The sequence below is a fragment of the Suillus paluster genome (genome assembly GCF_016628075.1).
Source record: "Suillus paluster strain FC165 chromosome Unknown EDB91scaffold_240, whole genome shotgun sequence".
Taxonomy (NCBI): domain Eukaryota; kingdom Fungi; phylum Basidiomycota; class Agaricomycetes; order Boletales; family Suillaceae; genus Suillus; species Suillus paluster.
Window position 1 is genome coordinate 21,148 of NW_024537800.1, and position 15,616 is coordinate 36,763.

At 50.7% G+C, this 15,616-nt stretch overlaps 1 protein-coding gene across 1 annotated transcript; it reads left to right on the forward strand.

Moving 5' to 3' along the window:
* Positions 1-967: 967 nt before the first annotated feature.
* Positions 968-1,819, forward strand: EDB91DRAFT_1178190 (uncharacterized protein). Its single transcript, XM_041320423.1, has 3 exons — positions 968-1,275; positions 1,327-1,383; positions 1,438-1,819. Exons 1-3 carry the CDS (start codon positions 1,071-1,073, stop codon positions 1,701-1,703), a joined length of 528 nt encoding a protein of 175 aa, XP_041168904.1. The 5' UTR covers positions 968-1,070; the 3' UTR covers positions 1,704-1,819.
* The last annotated feature ends 13,797 nt before the right edge of the window (positions 1,820-15,616 follow it).

Here is a 15,616-nt window from a genome sequence, read left to right on the forward strand (position 1 = left end):
CGTAGTACAAGGATCGAGGAATATAAGGGGATGAATCACGTGAAGTGCGATAATGTAAGCGTATGGTAAGCAATCGGCTTACAATTCTCTGCCTAACAATAATCACGATAGTGGCTCCACGCTGAGTCATCCGCCAGTAGAAACGGCATGCAAGTGGCAACAATTGCGACACCAACATCGGCAGACCGTAGCATAGACAGTGACATCCGGAAGATGCAAGTATGTCGAGGATTTGAAGTGCGTTCGAAGTGCGCACGACTGAAAGTCAGGGGCGTGACATCCACCCGGATTGTGACAGACTCTAACACCATCAAAGACAGCCGATATGGGGCGGTAGAGGGGAATACATTTGAGACAAAGTTCGTGGTGAGCTGAAAGGGAAGATTGCAACCACGAACAAAAGAATCGGACAGTGGTAAAAGTATGGGCATGTTATTTGGGGTAATAGAGCGCATCATAGTATAGGGGGTACAATTGCATGTCATGGAGAGTGGTATGAGGGGGACAAGCGTTGGACTCGAGGACTCGAGCAACGACGGATGACAACTTGCACGTACGGTAGTATGGAACAAGAAAACTTGAGATGCGTCAATATGTGGTATCACGTCGCGCGCAAGGCATGCTTAAAAAGCTCTTCTGACGGCCGTGAGACAACATAAAGCAAATCAACGGGCAAGGAACCATAGGGACAGGACAGGATCAAGGGGTTGTCACAAAGCTGCAATTGTGCACGACGTGATCAAAGCAATGGACCAGGTGTCTTAGGTCTAAACCATCGCGGTAACCGATAGCCACCTAAGTTGGGAAATCAGAACGAGCACAGGTTGAAAAATGCAGGAGAGATAATGCAGCTTTGCCTCGCTGGAGCATGAACTGAATCAGCGTGTATCGTTATAGTTGATCATGTACGCAGTGTACGTCTGAACTTGTTGGAAGTTGGCTTGAAAGGTCAAAGTTGAAACTTTGGAATCGGAATCGGAGTTAGAAAAATGTCTCATCACCGTCACCCACGACGACGAACACCATAAGCTCATCGTCCTCGATAACCACCCCCTCTGGCAATAGACATTATGCGCCAGTCAGTCGCACCGAGTCGTATTTCACATGCCGCATCCCTAGCATCGCAGGCCAATAATGCAGCCGCAATATCACGTTTGCAGGAGAAAAAGAAAGAGTTCGAGGCTGTTGCTGCGCTAGAACGTGCTAGTGCTCTCTTCCTGAAACGCATAGAAGGTCATGCAGATGACTGCGAGGTCATGGCTGATGCTGGCCAAGGTATAAATTCTCGAGTGATCTTCAATATCTATCATTGATCTATTTTAACAGTACATGGTCAGGTGCTCGAGCAGTGGCCTCTCATGTTCCAAACGTGGAGCCTATTCTGTGAGCAATGTTCAATCTACATGAGCTTGCAATTTTAAACTGATCATCCTGCAGTAAATAGCCGTGAACAGCACCCGGCGGACTCTAGTGATGACACCGCACGACTTACTGGAGAACGGCTTGTCCGTATTCCACTCGACGAACTCCAGACTGATGTGTCGAAGCAGTCCTTACCACGCATCACCGACGTCGCGTTTATTCCACTTTCGACAGCGCACACATACCTGATGCTTTACACCCGATTTCGCGTGGCATCTGCCCCTACCACCCCTGCACTCAGAGACATCGGAACACGCCCATCTGCGATGACCTCGGTATAGTTGGCAAGGACAGGTTCATGCGCAATCCATGCCAGCGAATTTTCACTTCACTTGCGGACGGTTAACTCGTACACTCAACGCAGATCGCTTCCTCCACTTGCATCCACATGCCGCGCATTTGATATAGTACCGCTTCAACGTGTCAAAGCGCCCACTAGAGACACTGGAGCTGGCTAGTTACTGTCTTCGCTGACGGTGCTAACGACACTATCACATGTCAATGTTGGTATCGCCATTGAGGGTGGGCTACTCGTCGGCCTAACAGAAGGGAACAGGTACTTCTCAAACCTACAACTCTCTGCACTCGTCTTCGCCGTTCCATGGGTCTTCAGATGGATCCTCACCTTTGTAAATCCCAGCGGCCTCGCTGCACTCCCCGTTACCGTCGCATACTGGAACGCAGCTAGCATGTACTGGTCGTTGCCCGGCAAAGACCTCGAGGACTATATCACCATCAACGACCCGCAACATGGCTTAGCGGACACCATCAATACGCGTGGATAATGCTGAGACCAGAACATATCTTACTCTGTTAGTTCAACAAAGCAGTAGGGTGCGCGTTCCGTCATTATGAAATGGGTGAGTACTTCAAGTTGATATCTTAACTAATTCTTTCAAATTTTCACTCGGGTCGCAACTCAGGCCAGAGTCAGGTCAATGCCGCGGCTCTGAAGCAAAGGCGGGCTGAACATCACTCATAATGACACTTGAACATTCCCGAGTTATTATTGCAAGCTTCCATGGATTTCATGGACCCCCATCGAGAAGACTCATTCAGAATCCACGATCCAATATTTGTCGCTTCGGCGACTCAAAATTTGTGAGAGGAACTGACTACCCGTTGGGTTCAGGTATTGGGAGTCTAAGTACAGAGGGGCCTATTCACAACTGAACTCAATGGTAAACTACATAATACAACGTTGGTGACATACCAAAAACCGTTCTGGCAGAAATCTTCGGTTCCTTCATTGGTTCAATCTGCCTTTATTCTACACATGCAACTGCTCTCTTGTCAGACGGTACAATATATGTGCATATAAATGAGTAGTAGTGTCAAACCAGTCAACTATGAAGCAAGTCAGTCAACACGGAACACAAACTGCATGCTGGGTATGGAATAGGTAATGAATCATACAATACACTCGATATCGTATTGTATCTAACACATCGCAAATGAATTCCGTGAATGAGATCATCGTAAAGAAGGTCTACAAGAGTCGATGTTAGCAGTGGCAAGTGACAGACAAGGCCATATACTCACTCAGCTCGGCAATTCTGCCAGTATCGTCCATGTGCCATGCAACTCAAATCAAGCTCAACAGGTGCTCTGGGTATTGTGAACGCAGTCCGAGGTGAATAGAATGGGTGGCGGGAAGCAGGTGGTACCCAAAAAAGGAGACGGCCTTTGGGTCCCATCATCCATCCGTCAGCTGTCAGGACAAAGGAGGTCGACCTTCGGTCATCAAGGGAAGTGCCTACAGCGAGCTCGGCAGTGTCGGACAGTGCATGATTTGAGTTGGATGAGAAACAAATGAAGTTGCTACTCCAAGGATGTGTTGAGACCACAGTGCTGTCCTCCGTGGGAACCGTGATTTGACATGTATCCAGGGATGTGATCTCGGCGCAATCTTGCAGTGGCTGCCCAACTGCAGCATACCAGGCTCGAACAGTGTGATCCCGAGAATGAGATACAATGCAAGTGCCATCCGGTGAAAACGAGAGTGACTTAACTTGATCAGTGTGCCCTCGGAAGGGCTCACCAACTGGCTGCCCCGTCACTGCATCCCACAGCCGGACAATTTCATCCGAAGAAACAGTTGCGATTCGAATTCCATCCGGCGAGAACAAGACTGAATGCCCTTGCAAGGGCTCACCAACCGGCTGCCCCGTTGCTGCATCCCACAGCTGGACAGTTTCATCCCAAGAAGCAGTTGCAATGCGAGTGCCATCCGGCGAGAACGAGATTGAATGCCCTGGAAAGGGATCACCAACTGGCTGCCCCGTCGCTGCATCCCACAGCTGGACAATTCCATCCGAAGAAGTAGTGGCGATGCGAATTCCATCCGGCGAGAACGAGACTGAATGCCCTGGCAAGGGATCAACAACTGGCTGCCCCGTCGCTGCATCCAACAACTGGACAATTCCATCCCAAGAAGCAGTTGCGATGCGAATTCCATCCGGCGAGAACGAGACTGAATGCCCCGGCAAGGGCTCACCAACTGGCTGCCCCGTCGCCGCATCCCACAGCCGGACAATTTCATCCAAAGAAACAGTTGCAATGCGAATTCCATCCGGCGAGAACGAGACTGAAAGAACCAGATCAGTGTGCCCTCGCAAGGGCTCACCAACTGGCTGCCCCTCTACTGCATCCCACAGCCGGACAGTTCCATCCGAAGAAGCAGTTGCAATGCGAATTCCATCCGGCGAGAACGAGATTAAAAAAACCGGATCAGTGTGCCCTCGCAAGGGCTCACCAACTGGCTGCCCCGCCACTGCATCCCACAGCCGGACAGTTCCATCCTCAGAAGCAGTTGCGATGCGAATTCCATCCGGCGAGAACGAGACTGAATGCCCTTGCAAGGGCTCACCAACTGGCTTCCCCGTTGCTGCATCCCACAGCCGGACAGTTTCATCCCGAGAAGCAGTTGCAATGCGAGTGCCATCCGGCGAGAACGAGACTGAATCAACCTTGTCAGTGTGCCCTCGCAAGGGCTCACCAACTGGCTGCCCCGTCGCTGCATCCCACAGCCAGAGAGTCTTGGCATCCGAAGTAGTCACCATGCGAGTTCTATCTGGCGAGAAATAGACTGACTGAACAGAATGAGTGTGGCCCTCTAAGGGCTCAGCAGCCGGCTGCCCCATCATTGCATCCCACAGCCGGGCAGTGTGATCACAAGAACCAGACACAATGCGAGTTCCATCCGGCGAGAATGAGACAGACTGAATCTCACTAGTGTGGCCCAGCAAGGGCTTACCGATTGGCTGCCCTGTCGCTGCATCCCATAGTCGGACAGTCTGATCGGAAGAACACGTGGCGATGCGCATCCCATCCGGCGAGAACGAAACTGAGAGAACAAGACTAGTGTGCCCTCGCAAGGGCTCACCAACTGGCTGCCCTGTCGCTGCAACCCACAGCCGGATAGTGTGATCGTAAGAAGCAGACACAATGCGAGTGCCATCCGGTGAAAACGAGACCGACGCGACCTGATGAGTGTGCCCCTGTAAGGGTTCACCAATTGGCTTCCCTGTTGCTGTGTCCCACAGCCGGACAGTCTTATCCTCCGAACCAGTGACAATGATAGTTCCATCCGGCGAGAATGATACTGAGTTAACACCACCAGTGTGGCCCAGTAAGGGCTCACCGACTGGCTGCCCCGTCGCTGTATCCCACAGCCAAACAGTCCTATCCTCCGAACCAGTCGCGATGCGAGTCCCATCCGGCGAGAACGAGACTGAGAGAACTGAATCAGTGTGTCCCTCCAAGGGCATTCCAACTGGTTGCCCCGTCACTGTATCCCACAGCCGAACAGTCTTATCCTCCGAACCAGTCGCGATGCGAGTTCCATCCGGTGAGAACGAAACCGAGTTAACGCGATCAGTGTGACCCTGCAAGGGCTCCCCGACTGGCTGCCCCGTCGCTGCATCCCACAGCCGGACAGTCTTGTCCCTCGAACCAGTCACGATGCGAGTTCCGTCTCGCGAGAACGAGACCGATGTAACAACATCAGTGTGGCCCCTGAGCACGCTCTGAGCAGCCGCCCAGTGCAAATCACGTCCACGTGCCACACGAAGAGTCTTCGGAAACCCTGCAGTGAATTGTGTGGATATCGCAGAGTTGACCGGAGCGAATGGTAGAGCTGATACATATAGATGTGGTGTGCTGTGCACAATCATGCTGCCGAAAATTTGAACGAATCTCTGCACGTCCATCGCAGTCGACGAGGCATCTTTGTATTCAGAATGCCTCTGTTGTGCGCGTTAGCGTGTCTGACAGTGGTCGATAAACATGTCCTCACCTTCAGCCACTGGGCAACAGCCGGAAGGGCTACAACTGCGCCGCTGAGTGCATTGGTAAGGCCGAGTACTTCGAGCCAGAAGAGCAGTCGCTCGTGGTCAAAAAACAATTTGACTTCCTTTGCTACCTCTATATCGAAGCCCTGCGTTGATACATGCGCAGCCCAGAATCGACAGGCGTAGGATAGGTGTGGGGGAATGCACCTCTCAACTCGTTCTCGCAGCTCGGGATCTTCGGAATTAGGGAGGTATGATGATTTTATACCACATATATTAAACGAAAGTCCATGTGCCATTACTCGAAGTGATGCAAAAGCAAGGTCGCGATGCACCTTCGACACATCGACAAAAAATACCCCGCTGCATAATTGGTCCGTCAGGAAATCACGAAACGATGCGTGAAGGGGCCGGATTGGGGTAGATGGGTCGGTGGTGCCGCTGAGGAGGGGTCCCATGTGTTCTACTATGATCTCCACTTCATATTGGTCTCTTTTGTCTGGAAAATGGTTCCGCATGGCGTTAAGCGAATTTAAAGGGAGGGGTTCGGCTGCGCCAAGGATTTGTCCCATCACGGAGCGGAACCTCACTAGCCGTGTCTGCTGAAACTCCGCGGTTGCATATGTATCCTGTCGCATGATTTCCGTCAGAATGAAGTGATACATTCCATACAGCAAGTGTTCCCGAGAAGCAGGATCGAGAGATACCAGAGCGTTGAAGGAATCCCTTCGGGACATGCCAGCAGGGGGTGCTTTGATGTATTCACAAGCAAGACGCCCCCACTCGAACATGCCGTCCGCTTTCTCAGCTAGGGCTGTGAACTCCTTGCCGCTGAAATGCAGGAGCCCTGCCAGCTTCTTCGATACGTAAGCGTGGATATCGCGCTGTGCGGTGGCTGGTGGAATGTTGTCCATCGAAATGCGTAGAATATGCTGAGCGCCGGAAAACTCGTCATAGATGTCGCGTAGCGGGCGAGAGGTAACAACAATCCGGAAGTTCTTTGGGAGTTCCGTGATTTTGGGAACATCTGGGTCCTGAAGTTTACCGGCAAGAATGCGCAGAAGGTCGCTTCGTGTCTTGGCTGCACCACTCTCGTCCAGTGCGTCGATCACGATCACGACAGGTCCCACAGTTGACTCGGAAAGCTTCCCTAGCGGTTCCATAATAAACTTCTGCCACTGCTGGACGACATCCTCTGTCTTCTGGAGCGCAGTTTCATTCTTAACTGCGTCCGCCAGCGCTCGTCTCATCTCCGGATGACGGTCAGCCAGGTCGCGCGCGATGGTCGAGAACACTTTTTCATGCCGATTCTCCGTGCTTTTTTCCCGGTCGAAGCAGTAACAGGAACCAAGCCCTCCCACATCCTTGAATGAGCTAGCGATCGTGTGAGCAATGGCTGATTTTCCCGTCCCAGCAGGACCAGATAGCCATAGCACGCGTGGAACATCATCTCCGGTGTCGTTGATCCATCCCATTATCTCAGAGAGCATTTCCGTGCGAGTCCCTGGCAGGCATCGCTTCGTGGTGTTTAGTCCTGCGCCCTCCGCATAAGTTATACCACTGAGGTCCAGTATTTCGCCTGAAAATGTGTAGATGAATGCCAAGTCGCAAGCACGACCGAATCCTTACCCGTTCGATGAACGAAGATGGCCACGTCATGAGCGACTTGGTCCCGGAAGTTTTGCATGAGCGCATCCAGGACGTCACGGTACTGTTGGATCGTATCATCTGTTTCCGCGACGACGTTCTTTCCGAGTCTCCTCCCTATGATGATGGTAGAAGAATAAGAATGTGCACATGGTAGTAATAGCTTGTTGAATACTCACAAAAGTTCTTCGTCTCCGAGTAATCTCTAATGAAATGGGCGCATTCAAGGGTCTGCTGAGAGATCTGTCCAACGATACGATGCATGGTCGAAATCTGGCCAAGGGTGTCCTCTTGTGCCATGAAGTCGTAAACTTGACCCAACTTCTTGAGAAGGTCCACTATCGCTTCGTCGCGATCCACTTGATCGAGAACGATCTACACGGATAATCGATCAGCAGGATATAGGAACGAGACCGAAACCGAACTTACTTTTGACGCACATGACAACACGCCAAGTGCCATCTTTGCATATGGATGTACCTAGGGAACGGGATTAGTTCGGTTCGATTCGGATCGAGTTGAAGGACCCATACATCCGCCATCGTCCCAATAACAGAGTTGAATATCCTGAGGGGTTTGATATATGTGTCCTGGAAAGTGTCTGCAGTATCGAGAGCGGTTGATGCATTTTGGCCTGCGGACGCCACAGTTCTCGCAGGTCCCGAAAGTGTATTCATCTGATCTGCAGCATCATGGGCATCTCCAAGTGCCGATCGGGGATCAGCATCTTGTTCCACACCAGAAGCAGAAGGGGCATCCTGAACATACGAGACCACGAGAATTTAAAGATAATGAAGGTTAAGGGTGAGTTCGAGTACCTACCTCGATATTCGGAGTCGATGAAGAACCTTCAAGATCGGCGTTCGGGAGAACACTTGGGGAATCCTTTGAACGCTTCTGTACAATCCTCAGCCTTATTCCAGGAAACACAGGATCCTCGTCGACTCACAAACATCTTTTTAGTCACGCCATCCTTGACTTCCCCCCAAACCTGACGGATTTTTCCACGGCGTCGGCCCTGGACGAATGACGCATCAGAGTCAGCGTTTCAATAGTAATGAGTTTCATAAACAAGCATGAGCGACGTACCGAGCTTTCACTAGCTATTGCTCCACTAGACCTGGGGGCTTCTGGAGGCGGAACTGACTTCGAACGCCTCGACTGATTGCCTTTGCCCATTGTAAAGAGTTGACGGTTGTGTATCAGTCTGAGCGAAGTACAAGTTAGTAAGGTGCACGGAAAGTGGGTTGGTTCCACGTTGGTGAAAACAACAGGTCACAGCCTTGACCGCAAGCCTCGAGGCAATGTCACTGTCTGTCACTGCAGTGTTGACTTCAATGGTGCCAGGCGCTACAGAATTGTCGCGAATTAAACGTTCTGCTGGTCTCGTACCTGAAACGTTTAAAAGGAGGTGTACTTGGAGTCTGGCCGAATAATTTGAAGAAGACTAGCGGCGTTTGGGCAGCGTTGAACGTCAGCTTGACATTAGCTTGGTATTACTAGTATACCGTCTCCGATGCACACCGTGAGGGAACAAACAACGCTTCCCATTTACGCCTTTGTAGTGTCTCTTGCATCTCGCTTCGTAAGGTGTTTCTCAGCGGCGAAGCACGACAATTGTCTCTGCTCTGGTTTGCTCCTCGGGCCTGATAACAAGTCTCAGAAAACCCCGTTCAATGTTCATGGCGATCTCTCAGTCCCACCTTCTTCCACTTTGCTGGCTTGTGGAGCACGTCATATTGATCGTCTTCATCAACTCATCCTCATATTGGTTTACGCGGTAGATTTTAGGATCCTGCGGTCTTTCGTCTACGTATGTGAAGTACTTGTCTGCGCTGGACTGCGCGTCCCCTGAATTCATGGAGATGAAAACAGCGGTACAAGACGAATACAACTAGTGACGATATATGGTCGAACCTGCAGTCATCTTCTTCACTACCATCCATCACTATTGACGGCGCTATGATATACCTTCGATTCCGTGCTGATCTACGCGACTGCCTCACGGCGTCGTGAGCTCAGTACCTATTTCGCTATTTTGTATCAAACATCCAAGGGAAAAGACCCTACCATCTCTTGCAGGGGCACGTCATGAAACCCGACCGAGCACACCCGCAAGCCCAGAGTCGCAGTCGTAAGTCTCCAAGCAGATGTCTGCTCGCCGTATGATGCTGCGAGATCCAGGGAGAGTAGTAAAGTGCCAAGCGGGGCCACAGAGGATGTTGGACTCGTAGAGCACGTCGGGTCAGCTAGCGCACGAGGAAAAGTGCATGGTTTGAAGATAGAGATCAGGAGGCTGCAGCACCCAGCCTCTTCTCGTCGATGAAGCAAGGGCTCGGCTTCAACACTATGAGACAACATAAAGCAAATCAACGGCAACGAAACACAGGGACAGGACACGATCAAGGGGTTATCACAAAGCTGCGATTTTGCACGACATGATCAAAACAATGGACCAGGTATCTGAACCATCGCGGTAATCGATAGCCACGTAAGTTGGGAAATCAAAACGAGCACAATTTGAAAACCGCAACAGATAATCCAGCTTTGGCTTGCTGGAGCATGAACTGAATCAGCGTGTATCGTTATAGTTGATCATCTTGATCTTGTACGCAGTGTACGTTTGAACTTGTTGGAGAGAGAGAGAAATTCTATATTTATATACCGCAACAAACAAAGTGAGCTGTTAAGACGCGGTGCCCTGTTAGGGCTGTGCTGGGGAGTGTTGTAACAGGGTGAGGGATGTAGGTATAGTACGAATAGCCAAGCGGTCCGCGTTTGATGAGTTTTGGTGTGCGTGTGGGCTCGTTTGGTGTCCAGGCTTAGTATAATATGATACACTTTCTCTCCTTCCTCCTCCTTCTGATCTCTCCTCGTCTCCTCCTTCCCTCGTCACTTCCTTCTTTGCCCTTACTCAGGCTTCTGTCCCTCTCCTTTCTTCCCAGTCTCCTTCTCGTTCCAGTGCGACCTTCTTGAATGTGCTGGATTCTTGAATAAACTTTGCTAGTGCCTTTATGCCCTTCTCCGTACCCAAAATTTCGTTGAGTATGATGTTGTGTGATACCTCACGCAGATGGATGCGTTGTCGCGCAAATAGTGGGCAGTCACGTATGATATGTTCTCGTGTTTGACGTGGTTCTCCACATGGGCAGAGGGTGGGTTCGGTTGGAACGAATGCAGCGTAGTATTCTCCCATGAATCCGTGTCCTGTGCGGCATTGTATAAGACGGCCGTATACTTCTCGAGGAGTGTGAGTGAAATGTTGGCGGGGTTTGAGCGTTGGTGGGAGTCGATTTGCGAGAGCGAAGCGTCCAGTCTGTGCTGCCACGTCTCTATTCCAACTCTCTGTCCATTTCTGCAAGATCCCTTCCTTGTTTCTTCGGTGCGCATTTGCATAGGTCGAGTGGTACGAGTCGTTACGTCCGGTGGCTTCTTTTGCAAGCTCGTCGGCACGTTCGTTGCCGATGATGTTGTGATGTCCTGGGATCCATGCAATTTGGACATGATGGAGGGGGGATGTGGTTAGGTAGTCTTCGATCGAGCGTCTGATCTGTAATGCAATGTATTGTGAGGGTCCGGGTGCAGCTGCATATGCAGCCTGCACCACAGAGTTGTTATCGACGTAGAAATGTAAATGGGTCACCTGGGAATTTTGCGCGAAGCTGATAGCTCGCGATATTGCTCGAAGGAGCGCTACCATCTCTGCATCATACACCTCTGCTTTGGGACCCATTCCTTCCTGACCCCAGAAGACTTCTCTTCCTCTGTGATAGCCGGCCCATCCTGCTCCAGCTCTTTCCTCCTCTCTGACTGATTGTTTCGATCCGTCTGAGTAAACGAGAAGGTGCGTGTCCTCCGTTCGTAGATTACGAGCGGTTTGTATGTGCGCTTTGGCAGCTTCTTTCTTGCCTCCTCTTTGCTTGTCCGAGATCGTTAGGCGGCCGCGGTACGTTTCCTTCGTGTTTGCCCAAGGTGGCAGCGCAAATATGTTGATGCGTTCCGCGTTCGGGGATGCTCGTTTTGACAGACAGGTGAGTCTGGTCGATTTGGTGGTTTGCGGCTGCGAGGACGGTATTTGTCGGTGGGAAGAGCGGGTGGGGGGTCAGCGAGGTTAAATTGTCGCCAGGGTTGATCAAGTCTCTGTAGGATTGGGTTGAACGAGGGGAGTTTGAGTAGTCGAGTGGCGGCGTTATCGTTTGCGTGTTCGAGGAAGAGGTTGATGGGGGGGATTGATGTCTCTATTTCTAGGGCCTTTATTGGGGTGGTTCGGAAAGCGGCACAGATATGTCTAAGGGATTTGTTTTGGACGCGGGTAAGCATGTTTGCATGGGTTTTCACGCCCGTCCACCAAACGGGGCTTGCGTATGTCATTACACTGCGGACACAAGCCGAGTATACAGTTCTCAATAGTGATTGCGAGAGACCTCTTACCGTATTTGCAAGCATTTGTAGTCCTTGGGCGATATTTTCCGCTTTGCCTGCCAGTTCACATACATTCCTGCGAAAAGAGAGTTTAGAGTCGAAATATATACCAAGCCATTTGATACAGTCACGGGGGTTAATTGTCACCTGTCCTTCGTCACTAGGCAGCAGGATAGGTGGTCGATCCGGTGCGCGACGCCATGTGAAATGGATGAGCTCAGATTTGTCAATTTCCGCCATCAGTCCAGCTTCGCGAAGCCAATTGTTCACAAAAATGAACTCCTCCTGGAGTATTGCGACATTGTTCTCCAAGGATGGAGAGGAGACATATAAGTTTCCGTCGTCGATGTAGCATGCTAATGTGGTCGGTGTGGCTTTGTCTGGGCGTAATTCACGAGCTCGAGTTTTCGCATTGTAGGCTTCGTTTAGTGGGCTTGTGCAGATAATCGAAAGGGCCGGTGATATTGGGGATCCTTGAGGTATACCGTTTTCGACTGGTTCCGATGGTGACAGTACTCCGTCCAGGCAGATTGCTGCTTGTCGTTCGCTGAGGAAGGATTTCACCCACTTTACCATAGGGAGCGGTAGGTGCTTGTCCCGAAGTATTCGGAGTAGCCGTGTATGATTGACGAAGTCGAAGTATCCTTTGATGTCGAATGTGATGCACGACGTGACAAGTCCGTGATTACGGGCTGCTTCGATATCATGAACGAATGATAGGGCTGCGTCGACTGTGGAGCTTCCTGGGCGACCTCCGAACTGTGAAGAAGGTACCAGCAGATATTTTGCTGTGATATATGCTAATCTACTTGCCTGTACGCTTTCGAGGACTTTTCCAAGACATTCCTCTAGCTGGATTAGTCTATAGGCTCTCGGGTTCGAATAGTCTGGTTTTCGGGGCTTGCGCAGGGCTACTGCGATTGTGCGTCGCCAGGCGATGGGATGGTAGCCTACATTTGCGCAGCGTGAGATTAGTAAGTAGATATATTCCGATGCAACCTCCCAGGCCCATCGGAGAGCCATGTAGTTGATTTGGCTGGGTCCAGGAGCTTTTTGCGATTTGGTCGGTATATACCATTCTTCACTTCGGCATATGTTATGGGTTCCCATGGGATGTCATCCGGGAGGTCCTGTTCTAAATCTGGTGCAGCTAAGTCTAGATTCGGGGGCGGTTGGAACAGTTCACCTCGTAGTGTAGCACACTTTTCCTCATGTGTTATTGCCATGTTTTGACCGTTGTTTTCGTCTGAGTGGTGGCGTGGGGTAGTTTCTTATCCCTTTGGGCCATCGAGTGAAATTCCAGACGTCATCGGGAGTGGCTTTTCCCAGAGTCTCGTTTGCCCACTGTCGTTTAGCAAGGCGTGTCTTCCGTTTGAACTGATTGCGTAGTTGGCGGATCTGTTGGATAAGGTCGTGGTCAGCAAAACCTGTATCGATGAGACAGCTTTGGCTTGCTGGAGCATGAACTGAATCAGCGTGTATCGTTATAGTTGATCATCTTGATCTTGTACGCAGTGTACGTTTGAACTTGTTGGAAGTTGGCTTGAAAGTTCAAAGTTGAAACTTTGGAAATCGGAGTCGGAGTTAGAAAAATGTCTCATCACCGTCACCCACGACGACGAACACCATAAACTCATCGTCCTCAACAACTACCCCCTCTAGCAATAGACACTATGCGCCAGTCCGTCGCACCGAGTCGCATCTCACATGCCGCATCCCTAGCATCGCAGGCCAATAATGCATCCGCAATATCACGTTTGCAGGAGAAAAAGAAAGAATTCGAGGCCGTTGCTGCGCTTGAACGTGCTAGCGCTCTCTTCCTGAAACGCATAGAAGGTCTCGCAGATGACTGCGAGGTTATGGCTGATGCTGGCCAAGGTATACATTCTCAAGTGATCTTCGATGTCTATCATTGATCTATTTTAACAGTACATGGTCAGGTGCTCGAGCAGTGGCCTCTCATGTTCCAAACGTTGAGTCTATTCTGTGAGTAATGTTCAATCTATATGAGCTTGCGATTTTAAACTGATCATCCTGCAGTAAATAGCCGTGAACAGCACCCGGCGGACTCCAGTGATGACACCACACCACTTACTGGAGAACGGCTTGTCCGTATTCCAGTCGACGAACTTCAGACTGATGTGTCGAAGCAGTCGTGACCACGCATCACCGACGCCGCGTTTATTCCACTTTCGACAGCGCACACATACCTGATGTTTTGCACCCGACTTCGCGCCGCATCTACCCCTACCACCCCTGCACTTTTCCAGAGACATCGGAACACGCCTATTCCCATCTGCGATGACTTCGGTATAGTTGGCAAGGACAGGTCCATGCGCAATCCATGCTAGCGAATTTTCACTTCACTTGCGATGGTGAAGCCAGTTTATCTTTGGGACGCGCGTTCTAGACGCGGCGTGCCTAACATAGGGGTAGTATGATAGCTACTATCGCAGAAAAGATGGTCGACGTGGCAGATTTCGAGCATACAACATGTTCCTTGGTGATCAGTTTCATTCTGTCCATTCTACTCAACATAGTTTCATGTACTTGTAGAAGCCGTTCACTGAGAATTCAATGTACGGCCGGTCGAGTGGTCCGCACTTACATCAACACAGGATTGATACCCAGCCCGATATGTAAGATCACTCTGAGGGCGATGTACTATACGCAACAGCAATGACAATCACCCAATGCTCAAGCCTTGCCAGCGGCAGCAGCATTCTTTTTCTGTTCCTTTAGCTTCTCAATCCGCTGCAAAGAGTCAACAAGCATCAGCACATACAACCTCTCCATTCCAAGCAAACAAATAACACTCACCAAACGCCTCTCCTCCTTCCTCCTCGCCATCTCTGCTGCCTTCTCCTCCTTAGACAAACCAGCCATGTTGGTAGGCTGCGCGGAGTCAGCAGTATTTGGAAGAGGTCGAGGGGATGATACGGGTGTCGATCTAGCGCTTGAAGCAGGGGGAGAATGCTGGTACGATGGACCTGCGGGGTTGTGGTGAGAGCGCACGTGAGATTTGGGAGGGTGGCGATGTCCATGGATCAGGCGAGCGACTCGTAGATCGAGAAGCTGATGCCATCGCGCCCCATTCATCGATAGCTACACGATAGATCAGCAGGAAAAATCACAGGAAAGTAAACGATACCTACGCGGAGAACTGGCTCGTAATGATATGCCAAATCCTAGACCATTGGTTGCAGACATGGGCTTTGGTTCTATAATAGCTGGAGCGCTCTCAAACGCGCCTGAAAAAGAAAAATTTAGCTCGGTATGGATCTGGTGATACCGTCAAAAATTAAGAACGTACTCCCAATCTCCTTCATCAGCGTTGATATCGATTAAATCGTCGTTCCACAAACGATTACTGCCTTGCCCTGTCTCGTTAGCGGCCTCTTCAGCGAGCTGTGCAGCGAGCGCTGAAGGCGGGGCCTTATTTCCACCCAGCTGTAGACCTTTGCCTCTTGATGGATTCCCTGAGGGAGAAGCAGATGAGGCAGGGGGACGAAATAGAGGACTATTGTGGCCATTGATAGTTGGTTGCTGATGTCGATCCGTCAATAGTACTTGTCATTGTTGTTTGCAAATCGGCAGGGGCAAGCTGAGCGTATCTTTCTAAGTCATCAATCTCAAGGGGGGAAATCAAACTCACCTTTTTACCAAGGGACGATACAGCCCACCCTGTGAGAGCGGCTGCTGCGCCCGTCGCTGAATTCACAAGGCCAGCCTGGGTGAATGCACCCGGAAGCCTTGCGGTAGATCGTTCTCGCCCTCTTCTGTGGATGCTGTTTCCGGCTGCGAACACAACGTATAAGCAATGCAGATGGGTG